Genomic DNA, 22,722 nt, shown 5'->3' on the forward strand with positions numbered 1-22,722 from the left:
AAACGTGAAAACAATTTTGAGTCTAGTTGGTCAACGGTTAATCCACCATTAGACATAATTACTATTCCTCAGGGCTGTACGGCAATTAATGATCTAATTACGTTGTCGGCTACATTTGATTACCAATCCACTGCTACTATTACTGATGATTTTGTACAAATCATGAAGGAGACACTTAATATATCTTCATTGTCAATATGGAAGGAGTAAAATGAAAAAGTGATTGATTATGGGACGATTAAAATACCAAAAACACTCCCTTCTGTAGATTTTATTCCTATGGATTAACTGTTAAATGAAATAGAATCAGCTAGGGCATATACCACGAAAAATAAATTAAACATGCTTTCATTTTTTACTACGGGTGTAGTAACGTTAATAATCATAGGTGCATTAGCCTATGTCATTAAGGTCAAATGTAAAAATAGATGAAATAGGAAATTCTTTAAGAAATTTAGGGACTTTTGCAAGAGGTCAAGAACTGAGATTGGTCCTGACGAGGTTTTGATGGCGGGTGTGAATGCCTCAGCTCCGGTTAGGGAGAACTTCACCGATATGGTGGGGCCATCGAAAAATAAAACAAACCTCAATTAAATTGCTTTGTATCCTAAAACTCAAGAAACCGAAACCTAGGATTTGTATTACTCTGATATGTTAATTGTATATCTGTATATTTTCATAAACTGCGGGACACTGGAGACACGTGCGAGGCGAAAACGGTTCATCACTAAGTCGCCAGGTGTTATGACATTCCTGACCGGGCGACTGGTACAACGATGGCGATTAATGAACCTAGTGACATTTGTGGCACGTGTAAACTCTTGACTTAATAGTGAACTTGTGTGACTTACCAAAGTGTTCCCGTTTATAGTAGGACTTTGCGTTTATAGTAGGACTTTGCATTTATAGTAGGACTTTGCATTTATATTAGGACTTTGATTTATTATATTGGGACTTTGTTATACTATAGGACTTTGTTGTATTATAGGACTTCACGTTTGTTGTTGTACTTTATGCTTAATCATATTCTGACTAGTTACTTATTCATTGAAGGACTTAATGTTCATTTGTATAAGACTTATTACTTAAAGCGACACTTAGGTGTGTTGTTTTCATTCTGAAATATCCATTATGTGCTGTTTCATGTTTATGATTATAAATGTATTGTTGTTTGATGATACCTTGTGACGACTTCGCACATAACTTCCCTGACAATGACTTTAAGGACGATTTAGAAAAAGAATTTAATCCTTAATTATGTTTCCTAGAAAGGGGCGTATGTAACACTTTTTTCCTAGTAAACTGACTTAACTCAATTCGAACTATCATACATGCAGTATTCGAATTGTCATACGATGAGATGATTTATACATCTAGGGCTCGAACCATCATACGATGGGGTGCTCTTGGCGGTCACATGGGTGTTGAACAGGCCACGAACTGCTGTTGACTGGGGATAAGATACAAATATGCTTCTCGAAAAAACAAAAATGCTACTAGAAAAAAAACAATTTTGACAAGTCGATGGAGAGTTTTGTTTACTTGCTGAGACCATCACGTTGTTCTAGAACATGGCCGTTTATATAAGCATTTATATAAGAGTAAGTATACACGCGGGGTATTTTTTAACAAACTTCGAGCCACTTCGATAGCGAACTCGCACAGTAAACATCCCAATTTAACGGCTTCACGGGATAGTGCAGGAAAGACGGACATATACTTTCTGGACGGATTATATTTGTGTCGGAGTATCTCGTTTATTTCTTTACTGATATTTTCTTGTCTCAATTTCTTAAACAAGAATCATATACAATTACAATATAAATAAGATTAATATACATATACAAACATTTAACCAGGAATAAAAGTTGATATATTCTACATAAGATTTGTTGCCTTATTTTGCAAGCTTGATGGGTAGTTAAACGAACCTGGGACATTTAAATCAAAACAAAAAAATACACAAAGCGACTTAAACGAACCTTTGAGTATCATTATATTCACATAATGGTAGAAGTGCCACATATTTTTAACACAGGATTGGAGATGTAGGGAAATCCCAAATTATTCTGTTCTATTGCCTTCATGGATGGAATGTTTCTTTCTCTATAAAGTTCGAGTACACATATTACTATCGGTGTAGCGTTAATATATATTTTTTAAACCAATGACAGTATCATTTTAAAAAATGGAACATATAACGGCGTATTCGTATATTTAAATTCAAGTCCCTCGTTTATATATTTGTGTTGTTGGAGGAAGGCGAACATTAAGTGTTGAGATTTAAATCGTAGATACAATCTTTAATATTATACATACGTATTCCCTATACAATGGACAATAAACATATACAAGATCTATGTAGTTCAAGAGGTAGTTATCTTTCTCTGCTGAAAGTGTACTTACATTGTGCTCGTTATTTATACAGTAATGGTCAAAGTCGATCGATATACTGATACGTATGTACACGCCTCCCTACTTTCAATTTAGCATATACATACGTGGAGGTGGTTTTATTTTACAGTTCACGAAAAATGTATGTTAAAAGATACGTATGCAGCCTCTGTTTGGAGGAGAAACGCGAAATAGAGAGTGTTGTGTATTGTAGGGAATGTGAGGAAGTACTTTGTGATCAGTGCACACAGGATCATCAAAGGATAACGGCTTTAAAACGCCACAAGTTGTGTAATTTTGCGGATGTACCTTTCCCTGAAATCCACAAACTTCTTCAGAGCTTGATGGCATGTCCGAAGCATGACAAGGAAGAGGTGGTTTACTGGTGTAATGTGCTGTAGTAAGTGTGCTATTGCTTATCACAGAAAGTGCGAGAAACTAAAGGTACCAGCTGATATTGTGCTTGACACAAAAGTTGATTGTACCGGATTGAAGACAATGTTGCATGACTTGCAACAACAAGGCAAGTGTCTTTTAGAACCTGAACGAAAACACGAAAAATTGGTATGTGAAATAGAAAGTCAAGCGTTGTCATCCCTCAAAACCATTAAACAGAAACTATTGGACATATATGCGAAACTTGAGTATTACTTGTTAGAAGCTATGGCTGATAAGAAGAACGCAATTGGACAACAAATTAAAACAAGCAATGGACATTCGACATTTGTTAAATGACATCAAACAGCAGTCAACTGATATTGAACACGTCGAGAAGTTTGGAACAATGAACACGTTTTTCTTCTGCAGCGCCGCCTTGAAAAAAAAGTCGGTATGTCGTCTGAAAACAGCCTTAGGTGAATTGGAGACAGTGGACGCAAATCTAGCTTCAGATGTGTTGAGGATAACTCTTTAGGTAGATTTCTGTTAGAAACGGAGCTAGCCGACACGTATTTTGATATCATTCACGATGCTTTTCTGAGTAAGATATATCTGCTCTACTAAACTCTTGATTGAACTAATCCAAAACGGACACCATGATTTTATTTTCACTTTAATGTTCATAGTAGTAACGAGATGAACGAATCATTTTTTGGATTGTAAATTAAAAATCTATATGAAATTTGAGTGAGTAAAAACACTGAAAGAACTGACGCAAACACATGTTTACATGACTCGTTATGTACTGAATTTTTACGTCAGTAAAACAAATTCAAATGCATGTTCATGAATTGCGGAAGACGGCACAAATTATTAGATATAATACTGTTATAGTGTGACGACCCTTTGGTTTAGATCACGTTGCACTTATATATTAGATTGCTTTGAAGTCTCCATTAATAAAACTTATATCATGTTTTGGTACTATTATGTCATTGACTATAAACATAGTTTTATAACACAAATAGAAGAGTATCATATTCGTTAAAGTAGACAGTTTTGTTCAAACACTACTGCTCAGGCGTTAGTTATCATGAAGCAGGTATATGTCACCATACACTATTTTTGGTCGAATTTCCGGAATAAGTATGTATTATAAGCTTGAAACTTGAAAACTTGAAACTTGCTAATTTGATGAAACTTATATTTATATAATTATATTCAATGGCGTTGTACAAAACGTATAAATATACATACAATTGAAATAAGAGTGAGTGATACTGTTATGCAGCATTAATTAAAGGATTTATAATCTAAAAATGTGTGATATAAATAAACATGCTGTAAGAAACTTAAGCAATAAAACAATACAGGCTACGATATTAAAACACAGGAAAAAAATATTATGTAATAAATTGATATAACTAGGGTTAAGACAATAATTATAATGATATTATGAGCAAAGTTTTGGCAACATAGAGATACTGTTTTTCATTAACTGAAAGGATACGTGAAAGGATATTTCTGCACTCTGGCTGTCGGATCCCACAGCTACCGGTCGCCTGTCACCCTTACGGACACTTCTTTTGGGTTTTAACCGTATTTGAACTATTGTGACTACAAGTCACAAATAGACTGACCAAGTGTAACTACAAGACACAACTTGAAGGTTAAAATTTCAGTGTGACTATAAGACACAATTAGAGGGGCTAGGCGTGACTAAAAGACCGCTGGATTATGGCATTCAATCGTTGAGCAAAGAAGCCCTAATGATTTATGGTTACCGGTCACTTGTATAATACATACCCTTTTCGAGCAAAGAAGACCGCACAAGCCTTTAATTTCTTTTGAGTCATGGTTGTTGGACAAATAAGCCCATACAACTGAGCCTCGATTTGTTTTGAAATCACAGGTATTCAAATTAAAATAGGTTGTAAAAGTCTCTGAAGAGAAATGTTTTCAAATTCCCTTTGAAAATGTCTATTGAGACAGAAGTCCGAATGCTTGATGGTTGGTCATTCCACAGTTTCGGACCAACAACTCCGAAATTTCTGTCCATGAAAGTTTTTCTTCTTGTGCGTTTCACAGCATAACATCCGTTATACGAGACGGTAGATCGTAGGTTACGTGCTGGTACTTTTTCTTTTAAAAGTTCTGTAAGGTATTTTGGCGCGTGACCAACAGAAAAATTATACATGAAGTTCAGTAATTTGAATGTTATCCTAGCCTTTACTGGAAGCCAGTGTAGTTCATACAAGGCATCTTTTGAACTGTCATATTTCTGTTGGTCTAGTACCAATTTGGCACACATGTTTTGGATACTTTGCATTTTGTTTATATCGCATTGAGCTGCTCCATACAAGATGAGATTACAATAATCCAGATGGGATATTACCAAAGACAAAACGAGTATTTCTGTTGCTTCTTTTGTTAAGTATTTCCTTATGCTTTTGATTTTAAGGTAGTTGTACATGGCTGTACGGCACTTAATTTTGATGTGTTCTTTAAAATTTAGTGTTTCGTCTAAATATGCACCCAAATACCGTATGCATTTTTCTGCTTTAACAGTGTCACCAGCAATATCTATTTCTTTAGATTGACATTATTTAGTTAGTGTCTACTACCGAACATGATGAATTCCGTTTTTGATGCGTTCATTTTCAGTTTATTCTCGTTCATCCAGTTGTTAATAACGAGTGCACAACTTTCAAGTTCTTGAATGGCAGTTCTTTCAACAGAAGAAGATGTAGGTTTGAATCGCTTGTTTGCGGTGTGGGCATCAGGAAAACCGTAGACTGTGATGGAGGGAGGAACGACATCAAACAGTGTTCCAGCGTACGTCAGGTAGAGCCATGAACCAAGACAACTACCCTGGGGAACACTACAATCCAAAGAACGTGCCGCCGATAAAGCTGAATTAACACTTATGCGACAGCTTCTTGGACGAAGATACGAGTCTATACAGTTTAGTGCACCGTATTGTTTTTGCAACACGTCGAGTAGAATGTCATGATCGACTGTATCGAAGGCAGCACTCAAATCAATGGCGATAAGTGTTGTAACATCTTGTTCCTCCATACCTTCGAGTATATCATTGACTAGTCTAAGTAAAGCAGATTTACAAGAATGGAATTGTCTGTAGGCTGACTGATTTTTTGGAAGGAGATTGTTTTCATTTACGTGTATATTGAGTCTAAACAGAGCAGCCTTTTCAATCACTTTCGATAGAAATGATAAGTTGCTCACTGGTCTATAGTTGGCATTACTCAGGTCTAGTCCAATTTTCTTAAGAAGTGGTCTTACTATTGCCTGTTTAAATTTTGAAGAAAAACTCCTTGACTTAGAAAGAGATTAACCAATTTTGTAACGAACGGTAATAACTCGTTAAAAAATGATTTAAGTACTCTTGTTGGCAATGCATCTAGTTCGCATGATTTTTTTTTAAGATGATTGATGATCTTTTTCACTTCATCTTGGGTTAGCTCCTCGAACATACAGAATCATGGTACTTCCTTGTGATCGGGTGTGAATTTTTCGAAACTTGCAAGGGCATCTCGTATTTTGTTAATTTTATCCAGTAAATGATCGGCAAAATTTTCAGCTATCGCGGTGTCGCTTTCACCTTCCGGCATAGGGTTATCAGTATTTTTTCCTGTAAATTCTGGTACAAACTTGTAGAGTTTTTTAGAATCTCCGTGAAAATCAATTACTTTTTGACTAAGCGATCGTTTCTTCTCTGCATTCAACTCGAAAGTGTATTTATTTCTGGCATTTTTGAAAAGTTCATATTGGTCTGGTTGTGTGTATTTTCTCCACATGCGTTCCAGTTTGTGTGTTTTGCGTTTTAGTTCAAGAATGTTTTCATTAAACCATGGTTTTGGTGCACGACAAATTTTGTTTTTCTCAATGTATGAAGCGTTTTTATCAAGAATTCTACAGATTTCATCTTCAAATTGCTCTACAAAAGTATCTACTTTGTCTGCTGTAATTGACATTTCAATGGGGTCGTTAGTAAATGCTGAGTGGTCTATGTTTTTAAAATTTCGACATTTTATTGTTTGACTCTTGATATTTTCTTTTTCTACTTTGGTAACGACTTAAACTACACAATGGTTCGAAAAGAAAGAGCCTGGTTCACACGAATTGATTTCAATACCATTTGTAGCCGCAGAGATTACTAGGTCGAGTGTATTTCCCTCTGTGTGTGTGCTGAAATTAACATGTTGTTCCAAACCCATTGCTACAAGAGAATTCTTAAATTCAGTCACAACACTGTTAGTTTTGTTGACATGTAAGTTGAAATCTCCAAGAATCATAAGATTTGAATAGTTGGGAACAATTTCCTCCATGAATTCGAAAAAATCTGTTAAAAATTGATGTTCAGTCCCTAATGATTGTGGTCTGTAAACGCCAATTACATTAATTGTAATGTTTTTGAGAATCAGTTGCCATATACCATGCTCAAATGTCCGGGTATTACTACTTCACACTTTTCGTACAGTAACCCCAGTCCGAAAAGTAAAAGCCACTCCGCCGCCTGTTCTATTTGAACGATTTACAGTACTCATTGTGTAACCATTTTGATTTAAGTCTGAGGTATCTATTTGGTGTTGCTTTTCATCTGAGAACCAGGTTTCTGTAAATACGGCAAAGTCGATTTTTTCTTCTCTCAGATTTTGAACAATTAAAACATCTTTGTTTCTGATAATAGAATGACAGCTCAATGTAAGGCAAGATATTTTTTCGTTTAGACCATTTAGTGTATTGCATTTCTTGGGGTATGAGCACGGTACCTAACCAATACGGATAATACCGGAAACTTTTGAACGATTCCGGATAATACGCGAAACGGCACCGGGTCATATCAGAACATAAACAAGGCGAAATGATGGATGTGCTCAATATTGTGAGCGAAAAAGTCAACAAGACCGCGTCAGTGTGCCAAATACTATTGCTCACGGAACATTATGGTATTTCAGCTTACGGTTGAATTCAAAATTCGACATTAAAATAAAATATTTTATCAAAACGAACGAAAACAAATGAACCATACCTATCTCATAGTCATGAAATACTTTTAAAAACTTGCAATTTTGTAACTGGCGAGAAAAAACATATTCTACTACTACTTTGCAGTGTTGTAAAAATTATTTAGATGTATAATAAAGTCGTAGGAATTTACAGGCAACATCAAAAACGTGAGCATTTGCGTTTTAAAAGGGTCGCATATTGATTTCACTGGCACCGGATAACAGACGAAACCATAAAATACTGGCACCGGATAAAGTCCGGAAACACGGCACTGGATAATACACGAAATCAATTGATACATATACAGATGATTACGTGCTTTTCAGCAGGTTTTATAAACAACATGTGCACATCTTATGTGAAACTTTTAATATAATACTTGAAGTTGGTTTCAAAAATGGATATGAGTTGACGATACGGATTGTATCGATGTATATTCGCACTTTTCAGTTAAATTCTCCCACCTAAAAGAAGTAATGCCTACTAAGAGAAACATGAAAAAATGTATAATATGTGTGTCGCGCCCTCTTGCGGCAATCTCGATATAGCTGTAGCAATTTTCTTGTATATGTGCGTATTGAAAGGCACTACTACACACCATTATAATTCTCCAATAATCCTAAACTTATTCTTAATACAATGTACTTAAATATACCGCATAATACATATAACACAATGTATACTTTTTGGTTTTTAGTGTGAGCGTTAGCTCACACTAATGTTACAGACCATATTTTGCAAATCAGTATGTGCTTAGAAGCCTTAGGTACGGTATGAAAAGACAACCACTGCCTGTTGCAGCAGACGACAAATGCTATATAGAGCGTCTGCTATGAAAGATTACCTCCACATTTGCCTGTTTATAGTTCACCACTGGTACACTGCATATGGTTTATATGACTAATAGTGTTTAACAGCTTGTAAGACAGATTGGCCAGTCTAGTGTTTATCATTGAAATCTGTACATATTGGCTGTTTTCAGTGAAAACGGGGCTTAATGCATATCAAATAAGATTAGCCTGTGCATACTGATTAGCCTGTGCAATTCGCACAATCTAATCAAGGACGACATTTTACAACAGCGAACACCTACAGCGCCTTCAGCGCTTTGATATAAGTATAATGAACATGCAGGTGAAAACAGTCTGTGAAAATAAAAATACAGTGACCATACATTTTAATAGGAGTATATATACTCATTTAAAACATTTTTTGAGAGGCGACCGTAAATGAAACGAGCAAAATATAGAAAGCAAAACAAAATGCTATACAAGATATTATTTGTAAACGGTTCATATATTTTGTAATTCACGATTTTCCACTTCTAACACAGCTGTCATAGGCGCTCATTTAGCGATAACACTCATGTTCGTAATCGTCCGGAGAGGTTTTTACCTAAATGCACATATTGCAACTCAACAAAGATTACTATCTGTTTTAACAGTTTATACTCGGATATAATCAGGTCGTAAAAGTACATGCAAATGCACACATTAAAAGTCATGCTTGTGCGCCTTTAAACTTTCAATGAAACAAATGGAAGTGCCACGGATATAGTAATGCTTTCGTGTTATGTTTTGAAAATATTTGTTGAATACATTTTTCAAAATCAATTTAGCCAGCAACCTTCGTTTACTTGTTGTAGATCATTTCACATTAAGACCACGAGGAGGTCCGTCTATCCGCAAACCAAACTTCTGCCTCCTGAAGAACTGCACGATCAGTCTGAGAGCGCAACAGGCACAAGTGGTCAGCGTTGTTTGAGGATCATACCGAGGTTAGTGTAATACTAGCGATGTTCCTAGGTGTGTGTGTGTGTCGAAGTTTAGGACGTAAATCCGATTCTGAGGCTGCATTATGTGAGAAACCAGAGTGTGTCCCAGCACTCCTACCTTATTTACTTTACTAGACTCACGAAATTTGGGACACATTTTGCAAAACCGGTATGGCTGCAATTTCCAACTACTAGTATTTGCTTGCAACTGAAAGATATTTCATTTTGGTGTGGTCTTGTGCTGGAGTAGGGGTAAAGAAAGTGCCCGGGTGAAACTCCGCCAGTCCGGTATGGCGCCCACTAATCAAGCTCTCGTTTACCGGAAGTGACGATTGAACCCGGGTCGCCTAGGCGAGAAGCGCGAGTACCAACCACTGCGCTAACCAGACGGCCACGATGTTCTAATGTGTTTAATGACATGCGTTTATATGACACCAGCAAGTGGTAGACAAAAACGTAATCATTAAACGCATATATGTGTTATGCATATATGTTTTTGTAACAAAAGCGTATAATCTTAACTTGCAGGTATTGCCCAATAGACATTAAAGCACCCATGAAATGTCATTACACTAGTTCCACATGCCTTATATTTAAATTCCAATTAATCGCTAGATTTGTTTAAATTTTGCTTTAATTCTTGGGAGATGTCTGCAGTGTTTTATTATATTTGGGCGTATATTTCTTTGTTTTCAGAAATCATGCATTTGATTCACCTACGAGGCTTGGAAAAAAGACAACGAAAATCGAACCGGTCAGATATCAGCAGACCGCATGAGGTCGCAAGGGGCTGTTTGCCAATTCGCAGCCACCACAAATGCGATGAGTCAAAGATTCTGCCAACCACTCGTCTTGGTATAACGTTGGAGGACACTATGAAAGTGTATATTGTATTATGTCACCACATTAGGAGAACAAAGTGTTCATCACGGAACAGAACGAACTACTATGTCACTATTAAAATAGTTGATTAAATAAAGGTCTTAACATGGCAGTACATACCTAACGCGGTGTTCGCATGTGGTTCACTGTTCCTGTTCTATTTTAACGACCATTAGACAGTTGAATTAAACTTTCAATTTTATCAACATGTCCAATGTATTTTATGAAAATTTGGAGAAAGTGAAATCTAATATCGTAATAATAACTACTATTTGTTTCAACTTACCTTTTATGGGTTTCGAATGTAATTTAGCAAAAAGCATTTAAATGAATATACATTTGTAGTTTTTTTGAACGAGTCCCCCCTTCCTATATTAGCAATGTGATATGAATGTGCTCGCTACTTAGGCTTGTGTGTTGACATAAAACATATTGTTTTGACAAGTGACAGGTTGTAATATGATCTTTGGATGTTTCAATACACAGGATATTGGTTTTTTGAAACCCGCTAAAGGATCAGCCACGAAAGTGCTGTAGATCATACAGTGTCTTCTTTGTCTCACCACATTGCACATCCAATGTGGCTGTAAGCTTGATGGCATTCTGCTTTTTAATGTGCGACTGATGATCACAACACCGTGCATTTTATTTCAAGGTGTGAAAACAAAACATTCTAATCTATTAGAGTTTATAGTCTGGCAGCTGCGGCGCCAAATATTCTATTGCAGAATTATTTATGCTTCAATCATGTATGATTGCATGGTTTTAACAGAAAGATATCCATGCACCAGATTATAAATACACTCCTGTTTATGGAAAACAAACCTAAAAAAAAATTATTGAACAAGCATACTTTTCTCACGTCAAATACCATCGTTTGTCTGAAGATAATTCGCATAATAAAACAGTTGAAACTTAACATAAACTTATTTGTTAGTTTTTGACCTGGCATGACCCATATTCAAACTTGACATAGACATTATCTAGATACAACTTCTGGCCAAGTTTGGTGAATATGGTATAAAAACGACTTGAATTAGAGAGCGGACACCATGCTCAATGTTTAAAACGCACTTAGTAACCTTGTGACCTAGTTTTTGACCTGCCATGACCCATGTTTAAACTTGGCCTAGACATCATCTAGATACAACTCCTGACCACGTTTGGTGAAGCTCGGATGAAAACTACTTGAATTAGAGAGCAGACACCATGCTCAATGTTTAAAACGCACTAAGTGACCACGTGACCTAGTTTTTGACCCCGCATGAATCATATTCAAACTTGTCCTAGACATCATCTAGATACAACATCTGACCAAGTTTGGTGAAGATCAGATGAAAACGACTTGAATTAGAGAGCGGACACTTAATACAGACAGACCGACCAACAGACAAGCTCACTCATATATACCCCCTAAACTTAATTTGTAGGGGTATAAACATGTTTTTACAAGCTTTAACAAATATAACAGTGGACTCTGATTAGTTATTTATTCTTTTCTGTAATACTGTATTAGGAAGCTACAAAGAACACATTTATTGATAATACAAAACATTAAACCAGCAAAAATTAAAACAATAGTCAAACTTAAAATGAACTTAAAGACCAGCGGCATCTGCCACGATTTTATACATTTATATTATACGATTAATACTTTTCAGTTAATAGACACTTCAATAAAGAATAAGATATATGAAAGCCTGTTTCTTCTGTCTTGTGAAAACTTAATGAAAAATATATACACAAATAACACAATTAATATATTGTTGAAAGAACAAAAAATGTGTCCACAGGACACTGATGCCCCCAACTGTAACTTTGTCACTACATAAAAGTATAACTGTGTAAACGCTTGGTAGAAGTTATTAGCTTTTTTCAAATCCTAAACGCATATTTCGAACCTAAATGCGGACCCTAAGTTCAAGGTCAATGTCACAGGGGTCAAAATTTGTGTGCGTATGGAAAGGCCTTGTCCATATACACATGCATGCCAAATATGAAATTGCTATCTGAAGCGACATAGAAGTTATGAGCATTTTTCGAAATCTAAACGCAAAGTGTGACGGACAGACGGACGGACGGACAGACGAACGGACAGTCCAATCACAATATGCCCTCCTTCGGGGGCATAAAAATGTCTTAGAATATCAAAATAAATCAGAAAGCCACATAAACTAAAGAGCGGACAACATGCCTAATCCTTGAAATGCACTAAGTGACCACGTGACCTAGTTTTTGACCCGGCATGACCCATATTCAAACTTGACCTAGATATTGTCTTGATACAACTTCTTACCAAGTTTAGTAAAGATCAGATGAAAACTTCTTCAATAAGAGAGCGGACACCATGCTAAATCCTTGAAATGCACTAAGTGACCCAGTGACCTAGTTTTTGACCCGGCATGACCCATATTCGATCTTGACCTAGATATTGTCTTGATACAACTTCTGACCAAGTTTAGTAAAGATCAGATAAAAACTACTTCAATTAGAGAGCGGACACCATGCTAAATCCTTGAAATGCACTAAGTGACCCCGTGACCTAGTTTTTGATCCGGCATGACCCACATTCGAATTTGACCTAAATATTGTCTGGATACAACTTCGGACCAAGTTTGGTAAAGATCGGATGAAAACTATTTGAATTAGAGAGCGGACACGAAGTGTGACCGACCGACCGACGGACAGTGCGAAAACTATATACCCCCTTTTCTTCGAAATGGGGGCATAAAAAGTTGCAATGATCATCAAGCATCTTGCTCAAAGAAATAAAACTTCATACAATCAATACTGGCTTGTCACCATGGCATCTCGTAAATGGGGTAGAAAATATTATTTAACAACTGCAAGTCAGCCCTAACAAACATATACCATGCATCAAGCATTCAAATACATGTAGTTTTAACAGAATAACCTTAATGCAGAGCCCTAACACATATATACCCAATATGCAAATACTGTTTAATAACAATTTAAATTATAACAGTTGTAATATTCTCCAAAAATAAATGTCATTACCTGAAATAGCAAGAATATTAAATAAAACGTATTCAGACAGTTTGTTGCTGTTAATCATCAACCAACCAATCATAATCATCATCATCTTAAGGACACAAAATCAACAATGCTACACTATATTTTAAGGCAGGATTAATATTCAGATGACTGCATTAAAACAATAAATGCCACAATATAAAATTAATTTCATGCAGCTGGTATACCGGGTATTGGTAATTTCTCAAAAGCAATGCTTCTTTATGTCAACAAAATGATTTCCTAATTGCTAAGCAAAGCTTCTGAGCAAACATCATGATGAAGACTGGCTGAAAAACAAGTGCTTATAAGGTTCATAAGGGTTTACTATTGCCATTTAGTTTCTGCTAAGGACTTACAGTAAACAGATATAACTGTATAATTATTTGCCTTTATAACATTATAATATATCCAGAGTTTTATCTGTTCTTATTCTGACTAAAGCATTTAAAACACTAATGACCAGTCTTCTTTTTGTGTTTATAAAAAGAAGATCTATATTTGTAAAAAGTTCCACACACATAACACTGATGTTGTTCGGGGTCATCATGAGCCTTCATGTGTTCTTGAAGGTAGTGTTTTGTCTTGAAAATGCTTCCACACTTATCACACTTGGAGGATTCCATTTTTCCGCACACATGCCGTGACAGGTTAGGCAAGTACTGATATGCTTTGTTGCACTTAGGACACTTAAATGGTTTGGACCCATCATGTTTTGCCTTGTGTCCATCTAACTCATTTCTATAATTGTAACCCTGCCCACATACTTCACACACAAATTTAAAGTAAGATTTGTGTAGCCTTGTTTTGTGAACATTTAAGTCGTGTTTTGATTTAAAGGTTTTTTCACATTCAATGCACAAGTAAGTGCGTAAGTTTCTGTGGTTGCTCATATGATTCTTTAAGTCATAGGTGGAATAGAACACTTTTTCGCAAACAGTGACTTTTGACCATCATTGGAATGGCTAACTAAATGTCTTTTGTATCCTGTTCTTGTGCTATTTTTGTTTTCACACATATTGCATTCATATTTCTTCTTATTGTCAACAACAATTTCAACAGAACATTTTAAGTCTAAAAATTGCTCTGTGACTTTTTCATTATTGTTGCAGTCAAACAATAAATTATCCGCTTGGTCTCAAGACTCAACATTGTGTTAATTTCTATCAGTTTCAGATGACACCACAAAACTCTCCGTCTCCTGTTCAGTCACCGCAAATCCGAAAAAACTTAGGTCGTTCGTGTATCCTGAAATAAATTATCATATTTTAGCAATTGACATGTGCTATTGTTTCGAAGTCATGAGCCTTTCAACCGGCACACTTTTCTTTCATGGTTACTTTACGAATGCCATGGGCACAACAGTTGATCAAAGCAGGATAAATTGTTCCATTTTTTTTTTAAGTTAACAAGAGCTCCGTGGTCGGAGACAGAGGCCCCCCTAAACAGGACCTTGAAACGGGATTTTTCGCAACAAAAATAATCATATGAGTTAATCTTATCATATAAGTGTGACTTAGCCACTTAATTAAAACTTAATGTCACAGTGATCTTGACATTTGAACTAGTGACCCCAATTTCAACAGGGGTCTTCCACTGTCCAAGGCCAATGCACATGTGAAGTATCAAGCCAATCGGTGAATCAGTTGACAAGTTATTGATTGGAAACTATTTCACACTTAGTGTGACAGTGACCTTAACCTTTGACCTAGTGATCCTAATTATAATGAGGGCCATCTACTGTCAATGCCAATGCACATGGGAAATATCAAACCAATCGGTCCCTTTGTTCAAAAGTTATTGATCGGAAACAATTTTCACTCTTAGTGTGACAGTGACCTTGACCTTTGACATAGTGACCCCAATTTAAATAGGGGTCATCTATTGGCAAAGGAAAATGCACATGGGATGTATCAAGCAAATTGGTCAATCAGATCATATGTTATTGATCGGAAACAAACTGGTCTACCGACCGACATCCAGCAAAACAATATACCCCCCTCATCTTCGAAGGGAGGCATAATAATAATCAGGCCACTCAGGGCTTACTCTGTCATTCGCCAAATTAGCCAATGGCTACAAATAATGAAATTTGGCTACAAAAAATCCATTTGGCTACAAGGATTTCTACATAATCACCCATAAAATATCCTAAATAATAAGAATTCAGACATAAAAAGGTAAATTTGGCTACAGAAAAGTTTGGGCCAGAAGGAGAACTGCCACTGCTACATCCAATCAAATAAATATGGAACAGTGGCCCTTATTCATGGAGTAAACTTATCATCTGAGACTGTACTCACCATATTCTATGTACTCACCATATTCTATCTGACTATCTCGAACTTCAAACTCTAAATCCGAACTCAGATCATGACAGATGTGAGGGCACTGGTATCTGAAACAAATACTAGCATACAGTAATAAGTGAACTATAAAATGAAAACAATTGTATGTTAAACATAGATTGTTTACAAATAAAACAGATAATAGCTCTGAATGAGTGAATGTTGATATTGATAATCCAAAAACGACAAACCATGTGTGCATTTTGAGGAAAGTGCATTAGTAAACAAGGGAAGTCACTCTAAATCTAAACCGAAGGTTACACACAACTCGCTAATATTCAATAAAATAATTAATTACAATTATTATAATCGCACCAAAGTAAACATGAATGGTAAATAAAAAGATTAACAATACGCCAACAATTCTATTTTACAATTATTACTGCTGAACTGGTCTAAAAAAAAAATTCAAATCGTGATCAAATCGTTTATATAATTGTAATATTAAAACAATCAAAGGTGATCAAATCGTTTATATAATTTTAATATTAAAACAATCAACGGGTTGTTATATCTTATAGATATTAACGATTTATCGGTCGTTCTACAATAGCACGCGTTCTACATCCGATTTTGTAAGAATCAATACAGTGTGTAACCTTTAATGTCTAGTTTTAATAAGCTTTTTCAGGGCAGGGTCAAGACATTTTTCTTGCGTTTTAACTGGCGTTTAGACAGAGTGGTCAGGTCTGAGTGACGAGAAATAACCGACACATTTATTAAACAATCTTAAATCAAGAAATTCTTTAAATGTTAACCATATAAGCAGAATCCAAAATATTCTTTAAAAGTACTACACTTAAGTTCATTAGTTGGTTGTTTAAGTTTGCATCTGAAATGTTTTGTGTGCTGTGTCTTTTCAAAGATGCTACAGTTGGAATTTGTGATGGTAAACTTTGTAGATTATTTAAATTTACTCCACTATTTGTGTCTCATACACGTAACTCTTGATCCCTACCGCCTCGGGTACCTCTATATTTCAAACGATTGTATTGCTTTAAAATGGTTAACGTTCCTTTGTTTGGTATTGTATGATTTCTCGATACTGCAGATAAATCCAATAATTGGTCCCTATTATATCTAATCAGACACATTATGATTACAAGTATGTGTATCCGTTTAGAAAGTGATCACCACAGGTAAAATATTAATCCGTTGAGAGCTTGTTTTAATTAATATATATTTATAGTATCAAACAGTCGATTAAATTGACTTACTAAGTATCGCGTGATACCTTAAATCTGTTTTAAATCTGTAATACACCATACAGTGCAACTGGTAAATAGGCACTCCTCAACGGAGTGGTTTACGCCAGAGACTACCTTTAATTCCTATTCTTAACGAGTATATCGATCGCACGCTGTATTAATACTGACGTGGGTCACAATCGTGTGACTAAGCATACCACGTGCTACTCATGCAAGTGTGTACACGCTCGGTATTTTCCCTACTTTCGATTAAGAATATCGTTACGAGTAGGCGATTTTGTTTTACTGCATGTGAAATAGTCTATAAAAAGATTTATATTGCCCATTTTTGAATGAGAAAGCCGTTATAGATGGATATGTGTATTGCAGAGAGTGTGAAGAACCTCTGTGTGAAACGATTGATGTTATGCTAACGAAACATATGAACATATAGCTGTAATCGCGTGTGGATTGTGATGTACAAGCATGCGCATACCATAGTATGTACTTATTATAAATATACGGAGGTAAATGTGTAAGAATTTGAACAAAAAATGTCTGTCAAACAATACTTATGCGGCCCCTGCTTGGAGGCGAAAGGCGAAATAGAGGGCGTTGTGTATTGTAGAGAATGTGATGAACCACTTTGTGCTCAGTGTAAACAGGGCCATGCAAGGATAAAGGTTTCCAAGCACCACAAGTTGTTTGACCTTGCGGATATTCCTCCCCAGGAGATAAAGGAACTTCTGAAAAGCTTGATTGCATGTCCGAATCACAAAAATGAAGAAGTGGTCTACCTGTGTAAAGACCATGATGTTACCTGCTGTAATAAGTGTGCGATGGCTGATCACAGAAAGTGTGAGGAAGTAAAAGTACTGTCTGATATAGTGCATGACATAAAAGTGGATTGTAGGGGATTGAAAACAGTGTTTTATTCCTTGCAACAACAAGGCGAGAGTTTTTTGGAACATGAACGTAAACACGAAGAATTGATATCTGAAATAGAAAGTAAAGCGTTATCATCACTTCAGACTAAAAAGCAGAAACTCTTACAAATGTATGCGGAACTTGAGGATGAAGTGTTATCTGCTATTGCTGATAAAAAGAAAGTGATAGGAGAAAGAAAAAAAATAAACAACGATAATTTACGTCAGTTTTTAAATGACATTAAACAGCAGTCAAGTTATATTGAACAGGTTGAGAAATTTGGAACGAATGAACACGTTGTTCTCCTGCAGCGCCAGCTTGAAAAAAATTCGGTTATTCGTCTGAAATCATCCGTAGGTGAATTGGAGAAAAGTAAAAGCAAATCTAGCTTTAAATGTGTTGAGGATACCTCTTTCGATAGTCTACTGTTAGAAATGAAGAATGCCTTGCAAATTGAAAACTTCACATGTGATGTAAGCGAGACAGGCTCCAATACCGATAGCAGTCATTATAAGCCATATACGAAGCGAATTCCAAAGCTTCAATGTACCAAAGATTTAAGTATTATACCCATGTTTGACAAGAAAAAACGCCCCGTCCCGTGGTCATGTATATGGATAGATAAGTACATTGTCATATCTTTACATAATACTGATGCGTTACTAGTGATTGAGGAAGATAGTGATTTTGTAATATCAAAATTTATTTGTGACGTTACGCCTTGGTCAGTTTCTAAGACTGGTCCGACGGACATGGTGATTACTTTGCCAACGGCTGGCAAAATTGCATTTGCACAACTACGTCATGGAAATGTGCACGTTATTACAGAACTGAAAACAAGAGTCCCGTATGACGATGTTACTAGAAATGTCCCACTCAACCAGTACATAGGTATGTCAAATAGCAAGGGGCAGATCGACATTCTTAATAATGACGGAACGTTGCTTCGTGAAATCAATATAAGCTCAGACATAAAAGAGTGTGCACTATCGATATTAAGTTGTTGTACTTTTAATGCGCATAATAGTGTGTTCATAATTTCAAATGGTTTGAAAAAAACATTAATGGCATTTAACTTAAATGGAGAAAAAGTATTTGAATATAAACACCAAGATCTACTTGGCATACATCAAATTGCCGTTGATCCTTGTGGTAATGTGTATGCGCCATCCTATCTTCTAAGCATACATCAAATCAGTCCTAGTGGACACTATATCAGAACTCTCCCTTTAGGAACAGAAACAGAATATCAGAATATATGTTTCAATAACACGTTTGATAAAATTGCTTTGAGTGGTGGACATGAATCCGTCAATCTACGAATTTACACATTTGCTTGATCAATGTCATGGCTTATACCTATAAGTAACACTCAAATAATTTCAAAACCCACGAGCGAACGTATAAACGCATGTACCTTATAACTTGCACGTGTTTTAGATTGTGCAATTGAATGTTTTGGAAAAAGTTAATGCATTTGATTTATGTAAATGATAATAAATTTTGAGAGTTTACAATAGTATTAAATACCGTTTTGTAGTCTTAGTAATATGTTAATGAATTGCAGCTAACATAAATACTGTATTTGTTGTGTATATTTCTTTGCCTGTACAATTTGTTTGCGAGATGTTTTGATAAAGTAATGAAAAATTCTATAAAGGGACATCAGCATACTTGAATTGGTATCAAGTTTTGTGCTTATATATGTTTGATGATTACATAAGCATATAGTAATTTATTTATGATAATTAAAAACAAACACTAGGTGATATGAACGTTTGAATTAATGTTTATTATTTTTCTCAAAGCCAAATGTTTAACCCATTTTATTGTTCACATATAAGCATCCTTCGTGTAGCAAATCATTAAATATCTCAAGTTGGTATATAAACTTGAGTTAGCTAACATGTTTACGCACAGTTATCAGATGACAAGTATGACGCGGTGTAAGCTTCAACATTTGTTTCATTAGTCAGCATGTTATGTACTGTTATGCATATTCATATAGAGTTGATTTGCATATGAAATATATTTCAATATTGTTGCTTCGTTATTACATATTTCTCATTTAAGCTGTAATTTGTATGTTGCATTTCCTTTATCGTCCATTTTCTTAACAAGCCGCTTTTGTATGCTACATGCAAATCGTCAAACTGTTGACTCTTAATTCTGAACTGCAAGTGTAAGTGTAGTACGCACACTAGATATAGTTTACGGCACTTGTTGTTGTTTGTGTTCAATTAATCTAACTTAATATGTTGCCTGAAATGAGTGATTTGATTTTAATGTTCTAATTTTGCGTCCATGAGACTGTGGTTTCGCTTTAGTGTTACATAATAAATTCGAGGAAACGAACTATTTGTCCTTACAAGATATATTTATTACGGCCAAATCTAGGATTCTATAGAAATCGTACACCTAAAACCAAAATCAAGAAATAAATGTCATTGTTGGATTTCGAATGAAAACGATACTAATATTTAATTATGATATGAATACACAAGCGCACAAAATTCTGTACTCAAGCGGGTGGAAACAGTATGAGCGCCAGCAAGAAGGGGTTGCAAGTTCAAATACCCGCTCAACCATAACATACTAACTCGGCTTTCAATGTTCAATGAGACATTAAACCGATATATAATATTGTGTAAACCGATTAATAAAAAAGGTATTTCATGATAAAAATATTTAACAAAATGCTGATTCTTTCATTTTGCGGATACAATAATCTAGTGAAAGCTTTACATCTGGTAAAGTCTTAAGAAAAATCAAACTAAGAAAAATCAAACAATTCATTAATTAGCTTTCGTTACACGCCTCCGCGCGGGAGTCGAAATCACGCCTTGTCAACTTGCAAACTTCAATAACTAATTTACAAAATTCACAGTTATCGATAGGCATTTGTAGAGCAATCCTTCTCTCGAATTTGACGCCGATATTTTAGATTTTAAATAATGCAGACAGGTTAAACAACATAAGTTACCGGAGTTTAAATTCCGAAAAAGGCACACTATCGTTCACCTTTATTCTGAACATTGCAAACTTATTTTTATTTTACACTATTTCAATTATTATAGTATGGAATATTCTTTGACTTATTGGTACCAGTACTAAAAATAAAATCGCGAACAAGCTTTTAAAAGCCGTTAAATAAATCGCGTATAATAGTCGTTTGTAGATTTAAACCTATGTAACGTGTTCTTTTTAACGCAGGCACTCTACCCCATTATATGGTAATATGATAATCGTTATCGGCGAACGAGAAGTACATGTAGCTCGCATGTTGTTCAATGACGCGTATTAATCGTTATTTAGTATCATTGAGTACACCCTTTATATGATTGATAATTAAATTAAAATTACCCCTAAGGTTCAACTATATAGAGCAATAATAAAATAAGTAGTTTTTTAAATATTTAATAATATTTTAAATATACCAAACCATTACATACTTTAGTTGTGTACGATTTGTTTGCAATATTTGTACATAAGTTATTTTTGTTCTTCTATTACTAGTATTTTAAAATATAAATAGTGCGTTGTTCTTTTGATGCCTACCTTCTTGAATAAGACCCACTTTATGTTGGTTGAATAAAGCTTGTTTCAAAATACCCTTGATTGTACATGTTAGAGGAACATGCATAATATAAGTATAAGTATGTTAAACGGATTTAAGAAATAAGTTGTTCATAAGTTGTTAAATAGATAAGTGGTACATATCATTTCGTTTACCTCTTCATGGTGCGTGACCATGTAAGTCAATGTCAATGCGCTTAAAGTGTATTTATATTTTTGTTTTACTTGCAGTTTGCTAAGTTAAATATAAAATGTATCAACATATTTAATAGATTACAGGTTAGATGTATGGTTGAAGCATTATTTCATGCTATGCGAGAAACAAGTGATCAATAACAGTGAATGACAACCTGACCAGTACACTGTGGCTAGAGTTACACGTGGACAACACCACATCTTTTGACGTCATTTTGACCATTGCATTTACCTACTCTTTGACTATTTTAAATTGGACAATAAATCAAAACAATTAGCCCAACATTTTATGTAACTTAGAATATCTTCATCAGTAAATATGGACTTTATTTGTACAAATATGCATATGTTATATTTGGCATGTCAAATAGTGTTTGGCCTATCTACTCATTAAACCATGACCCTGGGTTCATCTCTGGCCACGCACATGACTTAGTTACTCTTAAATCCCATTCTTTCAATTTTAGGTATACAAATGTAGCTACCATACCACAGGTAAGAATTACTAGTTATGGCAGCAACTCTTTTCATTCCTATGCACTCCCTCCCTCAACATCTGAGAGAGGAGGTTAACTACGACCACTTTAAAAGCCTGATTGGGTCATGGAACGGGGAGAATGGCTCATGTACTTTTTGCCAATAAACCTCCGTTGTCTCATTCTAGTCCTGGACTTCTTGTGATGCATGTCCTGCATGCATATTGTATTTATTATGTATTTATTTTGCTTGTATTCCTGCAGTTGCTAGTCATAGCATGAGTTATGTCATCATTAGTTCAAAATCCTTCTGTTTTTGCATGGCATTATCCTTATTGCGTATGATTTGCTATATTTGTTCAAACTATTTTGCCTCTCTGTGATATGTATGATGTGAAGTTGTTCTTTATTGTGTGAAAGCTGCTGATCAGTTTACTTCAAATCTGATTTTAGGTGATAAGTTCTTTAAACTTATTTTAAGTGTCGCACTTTTGTGTTCTTTTTTTCTATGTCAGTTGTTT

The 22,722-nt window shown here is 35.3% G+C and overlaps 1 protein-coding gene and 1 long non-coding RNA gene across 2 annotated transcripts in view; one reads left to right on the top strand and one right to left on the bottom strand.

The window, feature by feature from the left end:
* Positions 1–12,538: 12,538 nt before the first annotated feature.
* Positions 12,539–16,068, bottom strand: LOC127837280 (uncharacterized). The gene is made up of 3 exons (XR_008029213.1): positions 16,032–16,068; positions 15,814–15,890; positions 12,539–14,740 (listed from the first exon to the last, which is right to left on the bottom strand). It is a non-coding gene; the product is annotated as an uncharacterized LOC127837280 (long non-coding RNA).
* A 1,240-nt stretch (positions 16,069–17,308) lies between these two features.
* LOC127837263 (uncharacterized) overlaps positions 17,309–22,722 on the top strand; it is a 239,995-nt gene continuing 234,581 nt past the window's right edge. Inside the window, exon 1 of the mRNA XM_052364189.1 lies at positions 17,309–18,223. Within this exon, the coding sequence (XP_052220149.1) occupies positions 17,582–18,223 (642 nt within the window). The 5' untranslated portion in view covers positions 17,309–17,581. The remainder of the gene's footprint in view (positions 18,224–22,722) is intronic.

This window comes from Dreissena polymorpha, chromosome 7 (genome assembly GCF_020536995.1).
Source record: "Dreissena polymorpha isolate Duluth1 chromosome 7, UMN_Dpol_1.0, whole genome shotgun sequence".
NCBI classification, from domain to species: Eukaryota; Metazoa; Mollusca; class Bivalvia; order Myida; family Dreissenidae; genus Dreissena; species Dreissena polymorpha.